This window comes from Puntigrus tetrazona, chromosome 16 (genome assembly GCF_018831695.1).
Source record: "Puntigrus tetrazona isolate hp1 chromosome 16, ASM1883169v1, whole genome shotgun sequence".
NCBI lineage: Eukaryota > Metazoa > Chordata > Actinopteri > Cypriniformes > Cyprinidae > Puntigrus > Puntigrus tetrazona.
In genome coordinates, this window is record NC_056714.1 from 19986282 (window position 1) to 20010116 (window position 23835).

Genomic DNA, 23835 nt, shown 5'->3' on the forward strand with positions numbered 1-23835 from the left:
TAAAGAAAAAAAAACATTAGACGATCTCGGAGAAGCACTGAATGCATGTTCTTCTTGAAGCTGTGTTTCTTGTGCAGCAGACTTTACTATTGAGTGCGTGAGTCTGGCCTGTGCTCCATCAGTCCTTGTGTCGCAGTAATTGAGTTGCATTGATTGCTGTGATCTGGTGCGGTAATGTTGTTTATGAATTGACCACCTGTGCAAGAGTCAGTCTGTTAAGACTGAATGTCATTATTGGCTGCTACTGAGACAAGTGACAGGAAAGCCCTTTATTTTAACAATGGACCAATTGAGAAACAATTTAGGTGTCACTACAGAATTTATCCCAGCCAGCGTCATTTTAAAGTCAGTCTGTTTCTTCAATTCTATTATTTGTCTCTTGCTCTAAAAACAAAACTTTTTTTTATGAAAATGAAATTGAATTGTATATAATTTATGTAAAACTGAATTTTTTAAATTTATATTTCATTTTTACTAGTAAAATTGTTTTTATTTTAATATAAAGTTTTTGTAAAAATCACTTAATTTTTATTTTGAAAACATTTTCTACAATTATTTTTATTAATATATTTTATTGTTTTTTCTTTTTGTAAACAGTAATTATATAATTATATAACAGTATATAACAGTAATTATAGTATAATTTTTATTTGTAAAGATGACTTTATTTTAAAATGCCAATTGGTTTTAATTAGTCAATTTTATCTGAATATAATCTAATATTTAAAAAATAAATAAATAAATTATACATTTTTTAATTGTTTGTCATGCTACATTTTCCAAAGCAACTTAACAGATATCTGTGCCAAAAATGAATTTGGTTGACCTAGTAGAATATCTAGAATGTACAAGGCCTCATCTCTAACCCTCACTGAATAAAATCCACAAGGTCCACAAAGAAATGCATCTGACTGCTGTCTGGAGGACACGACCCTATCCAGCCCAATTATACAGAGCTTTTTTAAACCTACTGGTCTATTAGCAGATCAAAAAACTTACCGACTAGAGAGTTTTTAAATGATGTAGTTCACCACATCCCTAGCACAGATGTGTTTATCCTTCCCTAAATCCTAAATTAAGCTCTACAGCATGCAGGGAAGGCGTCGTTTGTTCTTTTAAACTTTTACTAAGTTCCTAATCAATGTCTTGCCGGGAACACTGGATGTTCTTTTGTATTCCGGCGGTTAATAACGGCTTTGATAATGAAGCGAGCTATAAACAGCGAGCCTCGTCAGAGCTCTGGAAATACACGAAAGCTATTTGCGTTTCTATGCACGTTACTCTGGTGGCATCCTTCCTCCCGGCGCCGTGCGAGACGTACGCCTTCTTCCTGGGCTGCCAGAGGAGGAGAGATTGTGTTTGGAAGAGGCGGAGTGTGTTAACTGTGCGCTGGGTTTCATGAAGGCATGTTTTGACTCTCTGGTTGCTTATTCTGGGATCTGAAGGGTGGGCCGGTCTGTCACGGCACGCAGGATGTGCGAGGCCATGGGCGGGAACTGTGCTTGTCAGGGAAGATTTTGTGAGAGCGGTTTGGATGATAAATATTAATTGCAAATGTGTCGAACATGTGGAAAAATGTCATGTGTATTTATAGTGTTCTGACGCAGGTTTTGTGTGTGATTTCTAAGCTGTAACATCAAAGGCAGAGAGTCAGGGACAAATATGAATCCATTTCATGATTTTAAGAGCCTTCCTAAAAAATTGGTCTGCTTATAAATTTCTGCTATATGTTCCAGTGATATGTTGTCTACAAAAAAAATTATAATTGTCAGTGTTTTAATAATAATAATTTGTCAGAATACATCAATGGAGAAAGGTACAGATAGCAGTTTTCACAAATATATTAAGTGGCACTATAATAAATAAAAAAAATCAGCATATTAGAATGATTTCTGAAGGATCCACTGAGGCCTGGAGTAATGATGCTGAAAATTCAGCTTTGCCCTCACATTAATAAATTACATTATAAAATAGGCAAAATTTATATTTATATTATTTTCATTAAAATATTTCAAATTTAAAAATAGAAAGTGACTAATTTACCTCACTGACTTTCAAAGATGACAGAATGGTTTTTGTTTTTTGTTTTTTTTTTGGATAAACTATCCTTTTAAAAAATTAATTGAAGCATGAGTAAAGGATGTCTTTAAAAAAACGTTGCTAATTATGGTGCTCAACTATCGTTATTGCACTCAAGTATCCTGATCATGTACCTTTGCTTTTAATTACTATTATTGAGATAAATAGTGGTGAGCGTCTAATTGTGTCTTAGTGTGCTTTAGTAGTAAGGTTTTCACAAAATCCTTGTAATGTGTTGTGACAGATTCTCTATTGTAAACACTGTCACTGCCAGATTTAAAAAGAGCGGAAAAAAAGAGCTGGAGATATGAAGAGTCAGTGGTATATTGTGCAGTCACTACCCCAGCATTGGTGCATCAGTGTCAGTTGGCTCCAGTCGGCTCTGAGAGATGTGTGTATGTGTGTGTGTATATATATATATGTGTGTGTGTGTGTGTGTGTGTGTGTGTGTGTGTGTGTGTCGGAGGGAAGCAGACAGCTGTGGGCAGGGGGTCATGTTTGCAGGAGACCCAGCACCTACTCTCTGCTCCCGCTGTCGGCTATGAGTATTCATGCCTCCTCCAACACACACACCACTATCCACAGTCCTGTGCTGCTTCCTGTTACAGAACCAGACCAGGAAGACTCCAAAAATGTCTATTTTTTTCAGTTTTTAGTTTGGTGTTTCACTGACACACACTACTCGTCAAACGTTTTGGCTCTGTAAGATGTTTTTGAAGTCTCACTCATTTAAATTTTTTATTTAGTTAGAAATACAGTAAAAACAGTGATCATTTAAAACAATTTCACCGTTTTACACATTAAAACCTATTTTGAAATTGTGGAGAAGACACACCCATATAAGCATGTGACAAAAGTACATTTACCTACGATATAATTGAATTTCTTGAAATAAGAGATCTCATTTGCGATTTTCTCTGCATAGTAGGGATGTGCCATAACATACTGTCCACTATAATACCAGTATAAATTTTTACATGATTAAAAAAAGTCATATCGTGATATCAATAATATAGCTGCTTGATGACGTATTTCAAGGGATGCACCGAATATTTAGCCAAAAATAGTAAAAAACTATAGTTTACTAACTTATTAATTGTTAAACGGTTTTGTATTAGTTTTACAATGTTTGAAAATAAGAAATTTTTCCATTTAGTATCCATTTCTTTCATTTAACATTTTATATTGGAGGCATCCAAGTTATTTGACACATTTCACGAAACTTTTTCACGCAATATTTAGCATCCCTGGTAATCGGTTACTTTTGTGAGAAAGTGACTTGAACACTGGTCACTGCTGTTGCATGCTGCTTCTGCCACATTATGACAATAGATTTGCACTGACGTAGTCTGTTATTAATGACAATAGCTCATTGTAAAAGGATTGAAAATGTGTTTGTTGTGTTTGCACTTAGAAATTCCGCTGCCTGCCTTTTTTTATAGATTTTTAATTTTTTTTGTATATCATCATAAATAGAATTTTCGCAAATATTTTTGAAATACTGTGATAATTTTGAGGTTATATCACCCACCTCTACTACATAGTTCATAGTTTCCACCAAATTACCATAGTTACTGCAGTTATTTTTACATGAACCATTATGTAAAAAAAAAAAAAAAAGTTGTTTCTTCAGATCCTATATGAATTTATGATTTTACTGTAGTAACAATAGCTGTTGTGATGGACCCTTTTTTTCATAGACTTTTATAGCGTTGAATGGAAACTACAATAAATATGTAATTTCTTTTTAAATCTTTATTTTCCCACCTAATACCGGTGTGACACCTTAATCAATAACTTTCAAAAGAGAACTGGTTCTGGTTGCTCCCAAGGCTCGATTTCTATCACTTCTGGGTTTCTTGCCACCATTGCCTTTCGGCTTGCTTAGCTGAGGTGTGAAAGACACTTAACTGTAAGTAATTTATCAATAAGCCATCACCGGATGAGAAGAAAACTTGAACTGAATAAAGCTTGATGATGGCACTGTTGTTTTCTGTAGAGCTGCTTTACAGCTGAATAACTTCACACTGTTATTGATCTGAGCTAACTTGAGCTAAATAATGGCACTGTTGTCTTTCAAAGCTTCTTTACAGCATGATCTAAACTCCATAGTGGAGTTTCCATAATTGCTTCGGCTATTTCTTGTTTATCTCTGTGAAGCTGCTTTGATGAAGTCTGTTTTGTAAAAAGCACTATGGTGAATTTGCTTTATTATGTTGGTCAGACGAGAGAAAGAGGTCAAAATTGCTGCCTCTCCCTCACCCATCAGAAACGCAATTGTCACATAACAACCAAAGTAATTATTATGTAATGGAGACGATGTGATGCGGACGAGTGGCTGTTGTTTCTTTATTTCTCGCTGTAATCTGTCTCGTCTCCGTCTCAGGACTCCAATGGTCCACCTCGCTCCGATGCTCCCGCCCCTCCTGTCTTCTCTGCCCTGCGGCCCTCCCGTGTGGTTTCCTCCACCTCGGAGGAAGAAGAGGCGCTGACAGAGAAGTTCCTCAAAATCAACTGCAAGTACATCACAGACGGCAAGGTGAGTCAGCTCTCGACTTTACTAGTGGCAGTGGCTTCCGAAGTTGCACAAAAGTTAACTTACGGAGGAGTCCTCAGGTTAGTCATTAATAAGACCCCTGCTATTCCTCTGTCCTCTGGGGAAACAAAAGACTGCAAAACACTGAGGAGCTCCAAGTTTTGCTTCAAGTGTAGGAGTCGAGCTGCTGTCTCCAGCACTGATCTGTTCTCCTTAGTGAATACTTTATGCCTGACGAGTGTAATGATGTTACTGCAAAGATGATTTTCTCTCACACTGTCAAAACATGCCTGCCCTTACTTTCACCCCAGCGTTTATAGAGTGAGTTCACTGAACAGCTACAGTGTGACTGCTGTGGTCTGATTCACAAACATGTGACTCTGTTCATGTAATTCATTATAAAAAAAAAACACAATTCAGACCTGTTTTAATCAGTTTAATGGATCCTTCACTGAATGATTAAATCACACAGTGGTGTTTGAATTCATGACAGCACTGATAAACTCCCTCACACCTTCAGCACTCATTCATGTCTATTTAAATGTCTATTTTACTACCACTGAACTTCAGTGAGGGAACCAGGCACTTCTCATTGGCAAAAAATCACGTGGCATGAAATGAACGCTTAAAGTGCAGGCCTGCCATTTCCAAATCCATTGTTTTTAAATGTCTGTGCTACTTTTGCTATGTTTTTTAAACTTAAAACAATGATTTGACATTTCTATTGTATCACTCTCATCTTTTATGCAAGGAAAAAAGTCTTCTGATGATTCTCTCCCTAGTAGTTTGCAGTATTAACATCTGAATGATTCAATGGGCTTTGTAGTAGTTTCAATTGCCAGGAAATTACTCCTCTTTAAATGGTTTGATTTATAATACTAACCTGTTGATCAAAATTTGCTTTTAACTTGCATCAGAAATATATATAATGAACAGTAAATAAATATATATATATATATATATATATATATATATATATATATATATATATATATATATATATATATATAATTTAATATTGCAATAAGTTGTTTCTTGAGCAGAAAATCAGCATATTAGAATGATTTCTGAAGAATTGTGTGTGATAGAAGACTGGAGTAATGATGCTGAAAAGTTTTGTTTCATATTTTAAAGATTAACAAACATTTACTGTATTTTTGCTCTAATAAATAGCTTTATGAGCTTAAGAAATGCCTTTTAAAAACATAAAATCTTACCAACCAAACTTTTGAAAGGTAGTGTTTATATTATTTGTATATCATGAATTTTGCTAAAATACAACCCAAATTCTGGAAATGTTGGGACGTTGTTTTTTTTTTGTTTTGTTTTTTACAATTTTAAAACAATTAAAACCAAATAAAACACATACGCCAATATTTTACAGCATAGATAACATAACAGCAAATTTTACAATGCACACAATTAGATCATTGCAAATGTTTACCATGGTATTTCCTGTTCTATTCAAAAAAGTTTGAAGATGTCTGAGCATCGAAGTTAAGACTTTCTGGAGTTTTGGTGTTGGAATTTGGTCCCATTCTTGTCTAATATAGGTTTTCAGCTGCTAAAGTGTTTGCTGTTGTTGTTTTATGTGGATGTTGTGTATTGCTGCAGCTTTGAGTCCAAAAAGAATTCCTGCAAAGGACAATAAAGTATAACTAGCTGGTTATGTTTGACATATTTTCCAAATAAAAGATGCACTGGACTGCAGGCAGGCCAATTCAGCACCCAGACTCTGATATTACGAAGCCATGCTGCAGTTTTGCATTGCCCTGCTAAAATACACAAGGCTTTCCCTGAAATGGACGTTTTCTTAAAAGTAGCATATGTTGCTCCAAAACCTTTTTTTAATACCTTTGAGCCTTCAAGGAGCCTTTTTAAAACATGCAAGCTGCCCATACTGTATGCACTTATGTACATCCATAGCATCAGAGATATATGCTTTCCTTTTTGCATGAGCTTTATTTGGCATCTGCAGATGGCATGGCGAATTGTGTTTACCGACAGTGGTTTCAGAAAGTATTCCTGGGCCCATTTAGTAATGCATTCAATCCATTTGAAAAAATCTTTCACAGATTTGAGAGCCTTATTTATGTTCTCTCTGTTCTATTGTGAATAAAATATTGGCTTTTGTTTTAGTTTTCATTCTTTTCCAATTTTAAAAGCACCCCAACATTTCCGGAATTCGGGTTGTAGAAAATATAGTATTTTACTGTATATATAGTTATTTATGTATAATTATTGTCATGTGGCTCTGACATACTTGTGTCCTTTGTCATAGGGTGTTGTTAGCGGAGTATTGCTGGTGACCCCCAACAACATCATGTTTGACCCTCACCGGACGGACCCTCTTGTTCTGGAGAGAGGCTGTGAGGAGTATGGCATCATGTGTCCACTGGATGAGGTTCAGTCTGCAGCCGTTTACAGGGAGATCACCGACAGCAAGATCCGTGACTCCATACCACCGTAAGAAACAAATCAAAAGGAAGCGAAAATTGTTCACACATCAGATTGGAAAACTATTAATTGTTCAAGATTCACAGGCCAAAGTAAGTTCTTGTCCTCGCTCTCTTGTAGGTGGCGCATAGGCTAAAAAACTAAAATATAAAAATGAGCTACCAGACTAATGGCTTTGATTATGAAAGATTGTGAAAAGTGAAAATTGCAGCTGCGTTACATGTTATTAATTGGATTCAGCTTCAGATGTCTTATCTAGATTGAAGATCTCTCATGTGACAAATGGGTATTTTGTCTGCGGTGAGCACGAGGAACCACGCTGCTGAACGATTATTTCAGATATCCACCGTTCAGCTTTATTATACAGGAAATGGATTTTTACTCTAAGGTTAATGAAGCATGAATTCAGCCGCCTACGTCTGAATTACTCACCCATTTCGATTTGTAATAAGAAGTTAATGATTTTAGCAGCGTTTCCACCCCCAGATATTTATATCCTCTGTTGGTTTATGAATGATGATGTGTTTTATTCAGCTCAGAGCTGTGTTGGTTGGTTCATCAGTCAGACGGGGTTCACTGCAGGGTCTCAGTTGTGGATGTGAAGCAGAGATGCCTTTGATCGTGCAGATGTACAGACAGAGGGACCTACTTTTCATTTACGCACTTTTATGTTGGCTTGTACCATTAATTGCTCCAAACGGTTTTGATTATGTACTTCTATCCACTTCCCACATCATTATGCCCTTGCACTTCAGTCTCGGGTTGTGACTTTGCTGCATCACAGAAGCCACCTCTGACATGACAAATAATGCATGACAAGACGTCTATGCATTTTAAGCTTTTTAATATGACACAGAACTATCACAGTGGTGGGAAAAAATCTAAAGTTGATTTTCATGCAAAGCATGCTACGGTTGTCACATTACATTGGTCATATATTATGGTACAGTAAAAGTTTCATAACATCATGTTGTTTTGAACTGGGCTTGTATTATATTGTTGTGTTAAAATAATAATGTAAATAAAACAATTTACTTAGGCTTAACAGCAACAACAACAATAATAATCATATTTATATGAGAGAGAGAGAGAGATTTTCTTTCATGATTATTTATGCTTTTAACTTTAAGAAATACTGTGAGATTAAACAAAAGCCAAGACATAGAGCAGTAAAGACACCTATAGATTAATTTTAGATATTGATTTTCTCTCATTCTCTCTGTTTTTGGCACAGGGATCTTGAAGCTGTCTTCTCTGGAAGCTCTCATCAAACAGATCAGCGTTACGACAGCGCCAGCACTGCCCCCCGCAGCACCGAGGGCTCCATCTCAGAGGACGTTTTCACCGAGTCAGAGCTCTCGCCCATCCGGGAGGAGCGGCAGTCTACGGAGGAGCTACAGCTTGAGGACAAGTCATCAGGAGCCTCGTCCCAGTCTGTGCAGACCCTTCTCCAGGAACCTCAGATGGCTGAGGGCAGCCATACAGACAGAGAGGAGAAAAAGTCAGAGGAGGGAGAACCAGCCAGCGAAACTGCCCAGTCCAAACATCCCAGCCAGGAACAGCCAAGCACACCCACCAGCAGGGACCACCAGCAACCATCCCACTGCCAGACTGAAGAAGTCACCCCCTCCTCAAGTTCTCAGAGCTCGGCCCCTGGAGCAGGGGAGGCCCTGGGGCAGGAAAGCAGCCCAGATGTGGCTAAACTGACCCGAGATGGTACCCGAGATTCAGAGACGGATGTAGAAGAGCTGAGAAAGATGTGGAAGAGTCACACTATGCAACAAGCCAAGGAACAGCGAGAGAGTGTCCAGCAGGCCCAGAGAGAGAACGTCCAACAGTCTATAAGCAGCCAGAGATTGAGCTCTGCTGAAGGTATGACAACGACTTATCCAATAGTGATTCGCTAGATTTTAAAAAATTATTGTTTACATTTTAAATATTTTAGAATTAACACATTTTAATTTTTAATAATTTTTTTAATTTATTTATTTTTATACAATTTTATGATTAAAAAAAATAGTAGAACCTAAAATCCTATTCCCCTCCAGTATATATACCATAAATGGTTTTTTTAATATATATATATATATGTACACACACACACACACACACACACACACACACACACACACACACACACACACCACACAACTTTGAGCTCACTTTATGCACATTATAAAGTTCTTTCTTATGGGTTTTAGTGTCATTGTAGCCAGCACTGATGACATTATAGTACAACGTTCTTACATTTTACTATCAAAGCAAGCTTCTGTCCTGGTGTTAGTCTTGGGTGGGGAATGCTGGGAAGTGCTGATAACCTTGTGTTGTGTGGCTTTGTTGATGGCAAGGCTAGAGAGTGTTGGGAAATGAAAAGTGTCTCACCTGTTATCACCTGAGGGAGCACAGAGACACTTTACCACAGCTTTTACACACTGCTTTGATCTGACTGTGCCGGCAGCCCTTTCTCTGACCGAGAGATAAGCTAAAGCCCATCAAACATGACAACTGCACAGTAATATTACAACACAGAAACATCAGCTAGTTCTTTCCTTAAAAATGTGGCTGAAAATATATTAACTAGAAATAAAGTAATTAATCTCAAGTTGTTGATACTGAATTGAATCTGTTGACAGAACTAGTATGTATTTAATCAGATGCCCAAGGCTGTTTTTTTATATTGCCTGAGGTGTTGCTTTTATATTCAAACTGATGTTTTTAAATTGATAGCCTCAGCAAAAAGCATGCTCTTATGACTAAACCAAATACACTACAATTCAAATGTTTGGGTCCAGTAAGAATTATTAATAAGTAAAAGTTTTTATGCTCACCAAGGCATTTATTTGATAAAATATACAACAAAAACAGTAATAATGTGAAATAATATATTAAAACAGTTTTTCATTTATTTTTATATTTCTTAAGACCTGTAAAGCTGAATTGTCATCATCATCATCTTCAGTGTCACATTTTTTTCCCCCCGTCTTTTGTTGCTATAGCAACAGCTACAACAGTAGCCTAGTGCGGAGTTTTGTAAAAATGTCAAGAAAGCATAAAAAGTTGTCTCTTGTGTTGGCTTTTGAAGTTAACAAGGAAGAAAATGTTGATTCACAACAACGTTTTTGGGTCCACAACATTATACGGGGAACAAAACTAGTACGATCAGTTTATCTATCGGCAGCTTCTCCATTTTCTCTTGTTGTTATGGAAATGAAAGATCTCACTGCTCGCTTGATCATTGGTCAGCTTGACGTAAGGCGTTTTCTTTTTGAAAACGCTGTTTACTCTATAGGACTCTAATATAAAACATACTTTGACAGCTTCAAAAAAGACGCCAAGTCTGAACATAGTATTTACTGTTATTTTTGATTTTTGATAATTAGTTATTTTTAATGTGCTCCTAAAGACAAGTATTAATATCTCTGTCACTGACCCCAAACTTTTGAGTGGTAGTGTACAATAAAATATAATTAAACCAAGTTATGCTGGCGAAATGACAAAATTTTGCAGATGCTACAGGATTTTTTTTAAATTAGAGCAAACAAATACTGAGGACGTTAATCTTTTTTTCCTTTAATGTGGTGTCATACTGAACCAGTTATAGACCTATACCAAAGAACTCAAAGATTATTATATTCAGAATCAATGGTGTTTAGAAGGTACAGTGATACATGTGCAAATAATAGATCGGTATGATATTAACATGATATTCCAGAGAGGCGTTTTCAACAGAGTCTTATAATGGAATGCAGATAATGAAATGTTCATTTTTAGACTCTCCCTTGTATATTTTTCTCATCATTCCTCCGTGCCTTTCAGCTGTAGACGGGCTGAGAGCTCAGTGTGCCCTAAGGTGCTTTCCATCCCATCGTATGAGTCATCAACTGATGAGCCGGTTTTCAGAATGAGCCCAAGAGAGGGTTAAAGATGTGATATCATGAGGAATCAAGACAAGATGCTTCCTTGATCTTGTATGATAAAAGGGTTTAAAACATGTGGCTCGTTTCTAAACATCTACTGCTTGCTGAAATCAGATGAATACTTGAAGATGTCACCACCTACGTCAACAATGCCTGTTAGTTCAGAAAGTATAGATGCAGTATATTGTTAATGTGGGAAATATTCAAATTCTTAAGCACCTTTTAAATAACATTTTAAAAATCATTTTAAAGACATCTATATTTATTTGTATTTATTGCAAGACTACACAAATGTATGAAATGACTTCTCTAAAATGTACTTTTTAAACTACTGTGAAGTTCTTTTGCTTATTTAGTACAGTAATATTCATCAGCCTTATGGCGTGAGAATGAAGTTCAACTTCTGTCCCGGCACATATTCCTTTTTGGATCACTGAACTGTTCTGACAAATCACAGGGGGTTATTACCACAGCTCAGGACCCACTTCAAAAGTCATCTGAATTACACACCAAATTAGCCCTTTGAAAATGAATGCCCTCCCACTGTGTTCTGCAGTGTAAGTAGATTAATGTTGCATTGGCTGTGTAAAGGGCTTTGGCTCCTACAGCACTGGTGTAAGGTGTTTCTTTCTGCATCCCCCGCTGCGTTGACCTTCTAATCAGTTATTAACAAAAGATGCATTGGTTTCAGCTTCGGATAGGCACTCCCGGCAGGATTTAGTTCATTTGAGGCCCTTTTTTTTTGTTCCTGTGATTAATGCATGTCTATTTTGTTTTAGATAATGTGCTTCATGTCCTTCATATGCTGTCCGTGAGATGATTGATGCGGGGTTGAATCACATCTTTTAGACAGCCGTTCAAACTTGGTCATGTATTTCAAAATTTCAATCGCATGTTTTTACCTTTGTTCAGTACCTGTGGTGGGCTTTTAGGGTGAGCTTTTATTTTCTGTGTTTCAGGCCTCATTGTGTCCAAGGAGAGGCAGAAGTCTCACAAGTTTCTATGTCTACGGGTTGGCAAGGCCATGAAGAAGACGTTTGTGTCCAACGCTAGCGCCTCCATGCAGCAGTATGCACAGCGTGACCGCAAGCATGAGTACTGGTTTGCTGTTCCCCAGGAGAGGTGAGTCAGACGTGTAGAATTTACATACAGAATTACACACCCGTAGATCGATCGATCGATCTATCTATCTATCTATCTATCTATCTATCTATCTATCTATCTATCTATCTATCTATCTATCTATCTATCTATCTATCTGTCTGTCTGTCTGTCTGTCTGTCTGTCTGTCTGTCTGTCTATGTCTCTCTCAGACTATCTATATATCTATCTGTCTGTCTGTCTCTCAGAATATCTCTCTGTCTGTTTGTCTATCTCTCAGACTATCTATCTATATATCTATCTATTTCTTGGACTGTGTATCTATCTGTCTGTTTCTCTGTCTATGTCTATCTATCTATCTCTTTATCTCTTTCTTTCTGTCTGTCTGTCTCTCTTTCTATCTCTCAGACTATCTATCTATCTGTCTGTCTATCTCTCAGACTCTATCTATCTCGGTCTATCTCTCAGACTATCTGTCTCGTCTGTCTATCTCTCAGACTATCTATCTATATATCTATTTCTTGGACTGTGTATGTGTCTGTCTGTCTGTCTCTCTGTCTGTCTGTCTATCTATCTATCTATCTATCTATCTATCCGTGGTGTTAGGTGTGGTTTGTCTCATGTTAATATTTTACTTTTGCCTTTATTCTAAATGTCATTTTATTATTTACTGCATTCTTAGTTATTATATTATTTTACAAAATATTTATTATTATCACCATCACTATTATTAATCTTTTTATTTTAGGTTTAAATGTGACAGTCATGTTTTAGATTCACACAAAACCCATTTCTCTATGAAATTACATTACATAATTAAGTTTCTAATTTGAGAAGTCACTTTCATTTTCAATGCAAAATTATGTAAATGGTAACCAGGTTAGTATTAGTATGGGCTGAAATGTGCCATATTCATATATTTGTCAGATCGACACAAAGCTTGTTTCTCTATGAAATTACACAGTATAATTTAATCAAAGAAATTTTGTGAGAAGCCAGTTTAGTTTTAAATAAGAAGCGATTTCAATTTAACATGGTCTCATTATGCGATCAGCTTTCTAGTACTGAAACAGTACTGTCTTTGTTTTATTTCATCTTCCATCTGATTCAACACAAGCGTTCAGTGTTCTTCATCCCACTGGAACTTATTCTGTCTGTTATCACTGTATGAGATGAGTCACAGATATTTTTTAGGAAACACTTGCCGGGCTAAATCAGAATGAGAGAGTCAGAATAGATTAGCTTCGGCACAGTCTACAAGTTAGGAAAAGAACTTCAGACGTGCTGTTTGGTGTAGTCTTGAACAGAGCCTGTACTTCTGGAAAGCTGCGGAGGTCTGTGGCCAAACGGGCTGTCTGTTGTTGTCACTGAGACGAGGCTGGGCCCGGCTACGTGACCTAGTTGGGTGGCGACCCGGATGATCAGTGTAAAGTATCATGACAATAGTGCGTGAGCAGGGCCCGAGAGACCAGGCTTTGAAGCTCACTCTGCTTGTCAGCCGCCTGTCGCATCCTGATGCAAGTCACACCGAGTTTTCCGCAGCTTTGCCTGTTTAAAAACAAAAAAAAGCAAAAGCTACATGCACCACTGTTTAAACTTTTAGGTTCAGCAAGGACAGAAAGTGACAGTGATGACATCTATCATATATTTTCATTTCAAGTAAAGGCAGTTCTTTCTATTCATCAATTGAAAAAGTATTACTTTCTACAAAAATATTAAGATTTTATATTAATATTTATATTATAATATATAGTTAAAAATATTTTAAGTATTTCAACTTTTACTGTATTTTGGTAAAATGAATGCTTTCAAAAACTTATATATATATGTATATATACGTGTGTGTATATACATATATATATATGTGTGTGTGTGTGTGTGTGTGTGTGTATGGGTCAGACGAAAAATTGTTTAGCCATAAAAATACTGCTTTAAATTGTTGTTGTGTTTCTGTGTTTTTGGGGGCTTTTTAAGTTTTCTGTTTAAATTATTTACAATTTTGTTTTTCTGAGCTAAAAATAAATATCTCTAAATAACATGTTTCCCTAATTTACTTAATTTTTATAATAATAATATAACATTATAATAATATAATAATATTTACAACAAAAATCTTTTTATGACCCATTAAAAGATAAATTACTTTCACCCGAAATACTACTTATTTGTAATTAATTTTTTTATATTAATAATTCTTAATAAATTACAATGAAACACATTTGATCAGACATGTTTGTTAATCGAGCATTCTTTATGTTTGGATTATTATTTACACTACCAGTAAGAATGTAACTTATTTAACACATTTAACCATGTCTACATCCATTTCACAGAATTCCTTATCTTCCCCTGAAAATCAGAGCTGGAAATATGGAAAAATCTAGCTCATAAGCAATTAAAAGATGTCATGTGATATTGTTTGTTATTATTTTTGTAGGTCAGACCACCTGTACGTTTTCTTCATCCAGTGGAGCCCAGATGTTTTTGGGGATGGAGTAGGAAGCATCAGCCGTGATCCTGGCTTCATCGTGGTGAAGAAAATCGAGGAGTCTGAGGCAAACGAGGAGCAGCAAACAGTAGACATTTCAGCTAAAGAGTGGGAGGTACTGTACGACCTGTCCAGCCTACACGTCAGGATTGATATCATATCTGTGATTTACGCTCGTGTCTGTATTCTGTGTGTTGATATGCACTGTATTTGATTCAGATATTTTCTCTTTATTGTATTTGCACCTGTCTGTTTGCTTTTATTGTCTGTTTCTATGTTCCAGGTTTCTGGAAGTGTCTTTATTGTGTTCCCCGCACTTCATACACCTTCATGCACCAGTCATGCGTTGTTGTCAGAGCTCCTGTATTTGATCTTGCTAAATGTTTCTCAGACTGGGTTGTTTCGGTGAACCCAAGATGCATTGTGCACTGTGAGCTTGCAGCTGGTGTTTTGCATGAGTGTGCAATTGTTTTATTATTTTATTTGTTTTGTTTTTCCAAGAAAGAGGCACATGTATGCAGTTTATGCATGCATGGATCCCTCAGTCGTGTCTAAAAAGGCATGGTTTAGCCTAACTATGTCATGCCCGAATGAGATACAAGCAAATCATGCCTACAGGTGCAAGTGTTGTTACCTGATGTATTCTGCGTGGTGTGTCTTTTATAAAGCTCCGTTTGAATGTTTTACTGATTGAATAATACCGTATGATATTTCCTCGCATGTTATTGTGTTCTGGTTCCCGCAATGAAACCAATCTGTGGCACTGAGAAACCGATACTACGACCGCGGCGACATTTAAATTTGACTTTAAATTAATGATGTAGGGAACAAAATAGACTGATTTGTTATTCGGGAACTGGAGGATCTTTACAAAGCCACATGATCTTTTGATATGAATAAGTAAAATTTACTTTCTCTGATCATGGCCGCTGGGGTGGCGTGAGTCATGAAGTTTTTTTGCACGATGTAGAGGGCAAAAAACTTTTGGGAAATATATAAATATATTTGTAAGCATTTTCAGTATTGTTCTCAAATAAAAAAAAATTATTTATAATAAATACGTAAAAAAAAACGTATAATATGATGATTAAAAATAAATAAATAATTACTTAAAATAAGTATAAGCATAAATAAGTATATCGTTTTTGCTTTTTTCCTGATAGCTAAAAGATTTGCACGATTTAAAAGTGAAAATAGTCAAGAATGCTATCGAATTATTACTGTGAGGTGTGCTCTTATTTGATTTATAAGGGTTAATATAATTAGAATAATATATATATAATATATATATATATATATATATATATATATATATATATATATATATATATATATATATATATATATATATAATTATAGTTAATATAATTGTCTGTGCCAGTTATAATACTTCTGACTTCTTGTTACATTTAATATTAATTCTTAGTGTAAATATTTTATCTGCATTGTTATTGTTGGCCTGTATGCATATTTCTAATTTCTTAAAAATAGATTGTGAGTTGCCGAAGGAAATATGAAATGTTGCCCTTTCACTCCCATTTAAATCACTTTAAACTAAGGCATTACTGAATGTGATGATCCGACATCTGGTACTATATAGTTTGCCACTTTGTTGTTTCTCAAAATATAGTGAACAGCCTACTTAAAGAACAACAAGGGCATCATGCTAAAAACACTCTCTAGGTAGGCAGCTCACTAGGTTATTTAGTATTCATAGTTGGTGCCATTTAAAACATGGCCAGAGTGTTTCAGTTTGGTTGTTCTACTTCCAAAAAAACGGTTTATTAATTTAATGATAAGGGGAGTAAACACGTGCATGTTTAGTCCAGATAAGGAATAGGTGTGTATTTTAACGTAAAACGAGTCCTCATCGACAGCTTTGTTTTTCATAGCGACAGTTTTGTTCCCTCCGCGTTATAACATCAATCATTTGACTCATTCGCAAGCATTATTGATTAAAATATTTAGGGGTCGCGTCTAGGTGCGAATGTTCCTTTAAAAGCTCTGAAAGCCTTCCGGACAGGAGGCGTGACGCATTTTAACAGAGCCAATCAGAGACCGAATTCTTCCGTTCGGTCGGATGCGATTGGCTCCCATAAGTGTCCGTCATCGTCTTGTCGTCGTGTTTATGTCTGAATATGGCATGTTGTCGGTCGGCGGAAGGAAGGCTGAATGTGACAGAGAGTGAGATCATGTTCTCCAAGCGGGTGAAGGAAGGAAAGCCTCTGACTCCTAAGTACACTTATGTATGTAACTGTTAAACGCAAGCCTTGAATGAATGCGTTCGCCGAAGCGCAACTTAATGTGTGAGCGGGCTGATGAAATATTAGCGTGTAATGTCTGATTGTGTTGATTGACACGGGCTGTCTAATGGGTTTTTGTTGCTGCTTTTGAAGTAAAACAGTGTAAAAGTGGGATATGACAGTCTGCTGATGCTGTTGCTGTTGATCTGTGATGCTGGAGCTCGTGTGTCTGTGAATCAGTGAACGTCTCACCTGAGAAGAGATGCATTTTTTATGAGAGCTCTAGTTTACCTTCCTCCTTGTACATTATTGAGGGCTGTAAAGTGGCAGCTTATCGGCTAAAACTTTTATTTACCGTCTTGGAGTTGTATGACCTTAGGTCGTTTCCCTTTTACAGACGATTAATACTGTAAGTCAGCGTGCTGCATGCCTTTTTAAAGGATTTTTTTTTTCATTCTTTGCATTCCAGACCTGTATGACTCACTTTCCTCCATGAAACACTCAAGAGAATATTTTAAGTGTACGTCCTACATGCTGTTGTTTCTATATAATAATAATAAGATAAATAAGTACTGGACGTTAACCTTCAAAACGGACTCATAAATCAAGATACAGCGCCGTATGCCATATGAAATATTTGTGTGAGGAATCTTTTTAGATTAAAAAAAATCCTGACATCCGCTCTAGTGTCTGGTTGTTAAATGAATCATTCTCATGTGTCGGATCTTTTCAGTGAATCGGTTGTTTCAGTCCACTAAAACAAAAAAAAAAGGTCTGATTCGTGAACGGTTTCAGCTCAAGTTGATATTTTATAAACTTTATAAACTTTAGTACTTTGCCACTGTTTTTTTTTTTTTTTTTTTTGTTGTTGTTGTAATTTGTCTTTCTATATTTCTTGATAACATGGTGAATGTTATTGTTCTTTGGATCCTTTGGATCTCGTTATGGTATAGTTTTCAGATAAGTGTGCCATATGCATCAAGCATTCAGCTGGCGGTTCATGGACTTGATGTTTGTGACCGATACTAGGCTTCAGAAGACACCATGGTGTATTTTTTAAATATTTTTACTGTAATTTTGGAGCTTGAAATCCCCGGTACCCAATTATTTTCATAATGCTGAAATAGTTTTGTGTATTCTTCGGAAATGAACCTTTTCATTCAAGAGAGACATGCAGATTTGATATGTACTGAGCATTTCATTTTTTTTGTAAACATATTTATTTTTACTTTTGGTGCTTGAAGGCCACGTGTTAAATGTGTTCTCAAACATGTCACATATGAATAGATGTGGCAACCAACAAGCTGTTTAAAACACGTGTGACGGGTAAGGGTTTGATATTTTCATAATAAATGCAAGAAAAAAATTCAAGGTCAGCTGAAGGTAAAGGTCTTGCGTAAAGGTCAAAACACAACTTTGATCGTAAGATGGTCTACATGACAGGCTGGTTAAATTGAGGTCTTTCTGATTTGAATGCTGAGGGTGAGTAAGTAATGACAGCATATTTAGTTATGGAGGGGACATTGAGTGTTTGCAATTTCTATGTGACTCTCCTATGGCTTGTGTCAGCTATTATGGAAATGGTTTGCATATTTGTTTGCAGAGCTTCATGCAAAACAATTCACACACTCATGCAAAACGCTCGCTGTGTTGTCTGCTCACATATGTACAGTAGCTTCACGTAATGACATGATTTAGGCTTTCAATCTTACACTCATCTCTTCCATACCTCATAAAGACGATCATTCCCGACCGCAGTTTCAGTAGTTTACGTATTGTATTTAAAAAAAATCCCGAACTGCACATTCTTGTCCATATTTTGGCCTCATCTTGTCGTCCTGCTCAGCGGTGTGGTTGTGTCCCCTTGTTTCTGGAGCAGGTAGTGTCATGGACTGAGTACCACCGCCGGATCGATGCGTTAAACAGTGAAGATCTGCGCTCCCTATGCAAACGCCTCCAGGTGCACAAAATCTGTAGAACCCTGCAGATGTAGCTCTAGGTTTTTGTAGATTGCTCTTGCCTCGCTGTGGATGGCAAGTTTGCGCTTGACACAAAAAAATGTTTGTGCAGAAAATTCCACCATTTCCCATAAAGAGTAGCCCATGAAATGATCTGGCAATTCTAAGATGCACAACTTAGCTTCCTAAGTATATATTGTAAAGAAATGAATCATTTTGTTCATTAAGGATGCATTCAGTTGATCAGAATTGAATTGAAATAGTAAAATTCTAATGTTAAAGAAGTTACAATTATGTAATTGCTTAAAGCAATTAATTGCTCAAGTTTTTTTTTTGTACATGTGATCTTAAAAACGTAAAATCTTTCATTTTAGTTGTAGTATAACATTATAATACCATTTGAAGTTTGCTTTTTTTCAATTCAACTGGTCCCATGTATAATTGACATTTGAGGCTAAATACTATAGAGTTTTTCTTTGTGTGTGTGTGTTTTTTTTATGTTCATGTAAAATTATGACTTACAGTTGATTTAAACAGTGGTATAAACATTCATTAGAAACTGATAATTAATAATCTCAAATGGCAATATCAAGGGAATAATTTATTTATGATTTTTTTCATAATCACACAGCCCTAGTTTCCAAAAACATGCCCTATTTTACAAGCCTTAGCTTACAAAAATATTAAGCACAATATTACCATTTTTGATCAAATAAATGCTTCCTTGGTGATCGTAAGAGGCTTCTTCTAAAAGCATTTTAAAGTCTCGCAAACTCTAAACTTTTGAGTTGTGGAGTACCGACTGAAATGAGGAATTTTCTAGAAGCTGTGCTAGAGAAAGTGGGTTGTGTTTAGATGTCCAGAACGTTCTGAGGTTCAGGCGGGTGTTTGGGTCGAGACCTGCACTGACTGCTGCCCAGTTATTTGTTGTAAACAATTGATGTAATTGAAGCACGGCCGGTGTAACCTGAGTGTGTTCAGGCCACGAGAGGGAATGTTAACTGTCTGTAGCACTACATTGTAAAATAACACCACCAGTCACCACTGATGTGACTTTAGGCTTTAGAGAAGTGCTTCTCAACTAGTAATCCTTCAGAAACCAGAAGCAGCAATCCAACGCAGCAAACAAATGCTTACATTCAATTTTGAGACAGATGCATTGATGAATTCTCCAGGAATCGAACCCATGATATTGTGTTGCTTGCACAATGCATATTGTTAGAGCTACAGGAGTCCGTTATCTCATAAAGTTTGTTAATGTTACCATTAACTGCATTGTCAGAACAAGCTTAATTATTAACATGATAGGGTCAGTAGGAGAACTCACAATTTCCGCTGGTTGAGAACCACTGATTTTGGGTAATAATGCAGTCTTTTTACGAATACAGTATCCCACATTTCCTGTGAGATTAGATTGTCGTCTTAGTTTGTTCCCATAGGTTAATTCCACTAGAGCCGAGTCAACTCTTGTTTGTTGAGTTTACATGTTAAATCTATGCAACCTCACTTTCGCAAATGTTTTGAATACCAAATCCACGCCTCGAGAGTTCACGGGTAAATTTCAAGGAAGATCTACAGCCATGCTTTGTTTTAGTCTCAGGATTTTGTGGCATGAATCTGAATGTCACTACATAAATTGCTAATGGCTTCTTCTGTCTTTAGATCACCACGAAGGAGGACGTGAACTCCAAACATGGCTCGTCCATCACCGCCAGCCTGGAGCCGGAGACTTTCAAGCCCAACCTGAACGAACCCAGTGACCTTCTAGAGGCTGAGCAGATAGAGAAGGTAAGAGCTCAGTGGCGCGGCAGTGAAATAAATCTGCCCACTGCTCTGGGCTTTACAGTGTTTCATCGATCTGCTGGTCCAAATATAGGTGGTCCTCCTCACTGTTCACCGGCTATTGATTCTCGGCCGGAGGACGATCTCAGACATGTTAACAGACGGATTTATTCACGCTCGTCATGTTATGGCCAAGGGCATAGGAATGATTTGAAAAGTGACGGTGGCTTTTTTTGACCCTCATGTCATTCAAAATTTTTTATTTATTTTTTCTTCCATGAATTTGATTTGTTTCTGGTTACTCTTTTCAATATTAGAAAAATTTAGGGGTAGATGAGTTACAAAGTTGTAGCTTTGTTGCATCACCCCTGTTGTAAAAAAAATTTGAGATTTTATTTTTTTGTTTTTTAGTTTTGGGCTTGATTCTTATTCACAAAAAAATTATAATAATTCAACAAGACATTGTTCAGTGGATTCAGAAACATTATTTGTTCCTTAAAAAAATGTAAATGTTATCTTAACTGGCAAACTAATTAAAATAATAAAGTTGAAGCACTAAAATTACTAAACAAAGTGATTTGAAGCTATATAAAAATATTTCTTACAAATAATCAATTACCAAGTACAGTAAAAAAAAATTACTATATTTTCAAATATATAATATTTTTATAGAAAACATCAAAATGAAAGCTAGTTCAGAATTAATGAACATTGTAATATCCAATCCCAAAAAAAACACTGAAATTTTAATGTTTTTTTATTGCCACTGCAGCAATTATTTTGTTCTGCTTTCATCTGGGAAGGTTTCAACACTGCATTCATGTGTCGTTTAATAAATCCTGCACTTGTCCGAGACGTCGTCGTAATATTTGTACATGACGTCCTGATCTTTTGATCTGATCTCACTGTTTTGTAGTGAAGCTTCAGAGGTTTTGAGTGGTTATGAGGTTTAAGTCATTGCGCCCTGCGGGTGCCCGCCTTTCAAACGCATCAGCGCTCTGTGAATGGATCACCTGAGGTTGCCTCTCGCAGAACCCTTTATTTAGACGCAGGCCCATTTTGTTGGTAAATCAAATAAACTTGTGTCATTACGCAGAGTAATTCAATGCTCTCCAGGCGCTGGGAAAGCCTGGACCTGCCGGAGGACACAGAGACCGCTGCACAGGAAACCCACAGCACTGTGCTGCCCACTGTGTGTGTGTGTGTGTGTGTATATATATATATATATATATATATATATATATATATATATATATAGTGTTAATCTTCTCTCTGTGTCTACTGGTGTGAAAGGTCAGTGCTAGTGTAATTGGGCTCTTGATGTTTCACCCTTTCTATGGCTCTGATCCTGCAAATGGCTTTTTTATTCGTGTAGGCATTTCTCTTTTTTATTACATTATTTATTTATTACTTTATTGTTATTTAAAGATTACATCAGAAAGCACTCAAAACATTTAAGAGCACAAAAAAATCAATAAAATAGCTTTGCTGCAAAATACTACAGATTTCTTCTCAACGAGGTGGTAACACCTAGATTTTTAAACTAGATACATAAATGTAATTTTACACTGATACTTTATTTTACTTCTGCGTAGATCCGATTTAAAAAATATATTTATATATATATTACTATTTAACTTATTCTTTTCATTTTAAATTCAGTGTTAGTGCTTTTTCCTAAACTTACTTAGTTACCAAGTTAACGTTCCTCATTTTCGTTTAATTTTTCATGCAGTATTTAGACCTTATTTTAGCTGAATTACTCTCCCTCATGTTGCTCCAAACCCATAAGACCGCCGTTCGTCTTCAGAACACACATTTAGACATTTTTCATGCAATCTGAGAGCTTTCTGACCCTGCATAGACAGCAAGAGAGCTACCGCGTTCAAGACCCAAAAAGGTAGTAAGGACATTATTAAAAAACTCATGTGACGTCAGTGGCTCAGCTATAATGAAGCTACAAGAATACTTTTTGTAATGACTTATTTCAAGAATTTCTTATCTTCTGTGTCAGTCTCCACTGCTTTTTCACTACAACACCTAGTCACAGAATGTAATTGATTTCCTGTTTTTCACTCAGCTGGCGAAACATCTTCCACCCAGAACTATCGGTTACCCCTGGAATCTGGCCTTCAGCACGTCTAAACACGGCATGAGCATTAAGACGCTGTACCGGGCCATGCAGGACCAGGACTCACCCATGCTGATGGTCATCAAAGACAGCGACGGACAGGTCACGCTCTTCTCTTTATCTCTCACAAGACCATGGTTTCAGACCTTTGGCAAAAAGCCAAGCGTTCTCATATTTCACGTGACCAGAAACAGAGTAAAGTTAGGGTTCCTCGTCATATCTGGTCTCTTTGCTTTCGTAGGTATTCGGGGCTTTGGCGTCAGAACCCTTCAAAGTCAGTGAGGGTTTCTACGGCACAGGAGAGACTTTCCTGTTCAGTTTCTATCCAGAGTTTGAGGTTTGTGTTCAGTTTTTCAGTGGATCGTTCAGTGCAGCCAACGGGCTGTCAAAAGTGAATTCTGATCACGTCTTTCATTTGGCATTTTCACGACTTTCACGTGCAAAGTTCATTACAGGTTTTCTCGACTTTTCTCGTTTGCTTGTTCATTCTCACTGGCAGGCGTACAAATGGACTGGAGATAATCTGTTCTTCATTAAGGGAGACATGGACTCTTTAGCCTTTGGTGGAGGGAGGTCAGTAACTCTTGGCCTTGGTAATTAATGTGAATATTTTGAATGCTGATTTTCATGAGAGATTTTTGTGTCAGATACAAACGTGTATGCCAAAGTGAACGTTTGGCAAGCACATCACAAGCTCATTGTCTTGATCCACAACTAAAACTTTTCTTTTTTTAATGTAGCATTTTTATAGTTAGCTGCCTGAAAAATAACATTCGGTATAAACAACACAGACACGAGAAGCAGACTGTCTTGCCCCTTATTTCTCTTATCTCAGTGCTGATGTCTGTGTTGTTTATACTGAATGTGGTATTTTTCAGGTAGCTAGCTATGAAAATGCTGACGGTTTAACAAACTCGATCAGCAAGTTTCTTTATGAAAGCTGTTCCATGACTGTACTAGGTACACGAGACTTTGCATTCTCATACCACCGTTCAAAAGTTGGCTGGTACAATTTTTTTTAAATGCGTTGTTTCTTATGTTTACCTGGACTGCATTTGGTCAACATTTGAACAGTAATGTTGTAAAAAAAAAAAAAAAAAAAATTATTATTTTATTTATACACACACATATATACTGATTTTC

General features: G+C 36.5%; 1 protein-coding gene and 1 long non-coding RNA gene across 6 annotated transcripts in view; both read left to right on the forward strand.

The window, feature by feature from the left end:
* Positions 1-23835, forward strand: part of oxr1a (oxidation resistance 1a) — a 114574-nt gene that overhangs the window by 88496 nt on the left and 2243 nt on the right. For 3 of the 5 annotated variants that reach the window (XM_043261807.1, XM_043261808.1, XM_043261809.1), the window contains 10 exons: positions 4466-4618; positions 6897-7081; positions 8307-8944; positions 11949-12111; positions 14528-14693; positions 18701-18781; positions 20442-20567; positions 22642-22794; positions 22934-23029; positions 23192-23265. In XM_043261807.1, coding sequence (XP_043117742.1) covers positions 4466-4618; positions 6897-7081; positions 8307-8944; positions 11949-12111; positions 14528-14693; positions 18701-18781; positions 20442-20567; positions 22642-22794; positions 22934-23029; positions 23192-23265 — 1835 coding nt within the window. Of the gene's footprint in view, positions 1-4465; positions 4619-6896; positions 7082-8306; positions 8945-11948; positions 12112-14527; positions 14694-15995; positions 16825-18700; positions 18782-20441; positions 20568-22641; positions 22795-22933; positions 23030-23191; positions 23266-23835 lie in introns of those variants that run through there. The other 2 variants (XM_043261810.1, XM_043261811.1) reach the window with 2 other exon arrangements.
* Positions 23272-23812, forward strand: LOC122360959. The gene is made up of 2 exons (XR_006252843.1): positions 23272-23428; positions 23571-23812. It is a non-coding gene; the product is annotated as an uncharacterized LOC122360959 (long non-coding RNA).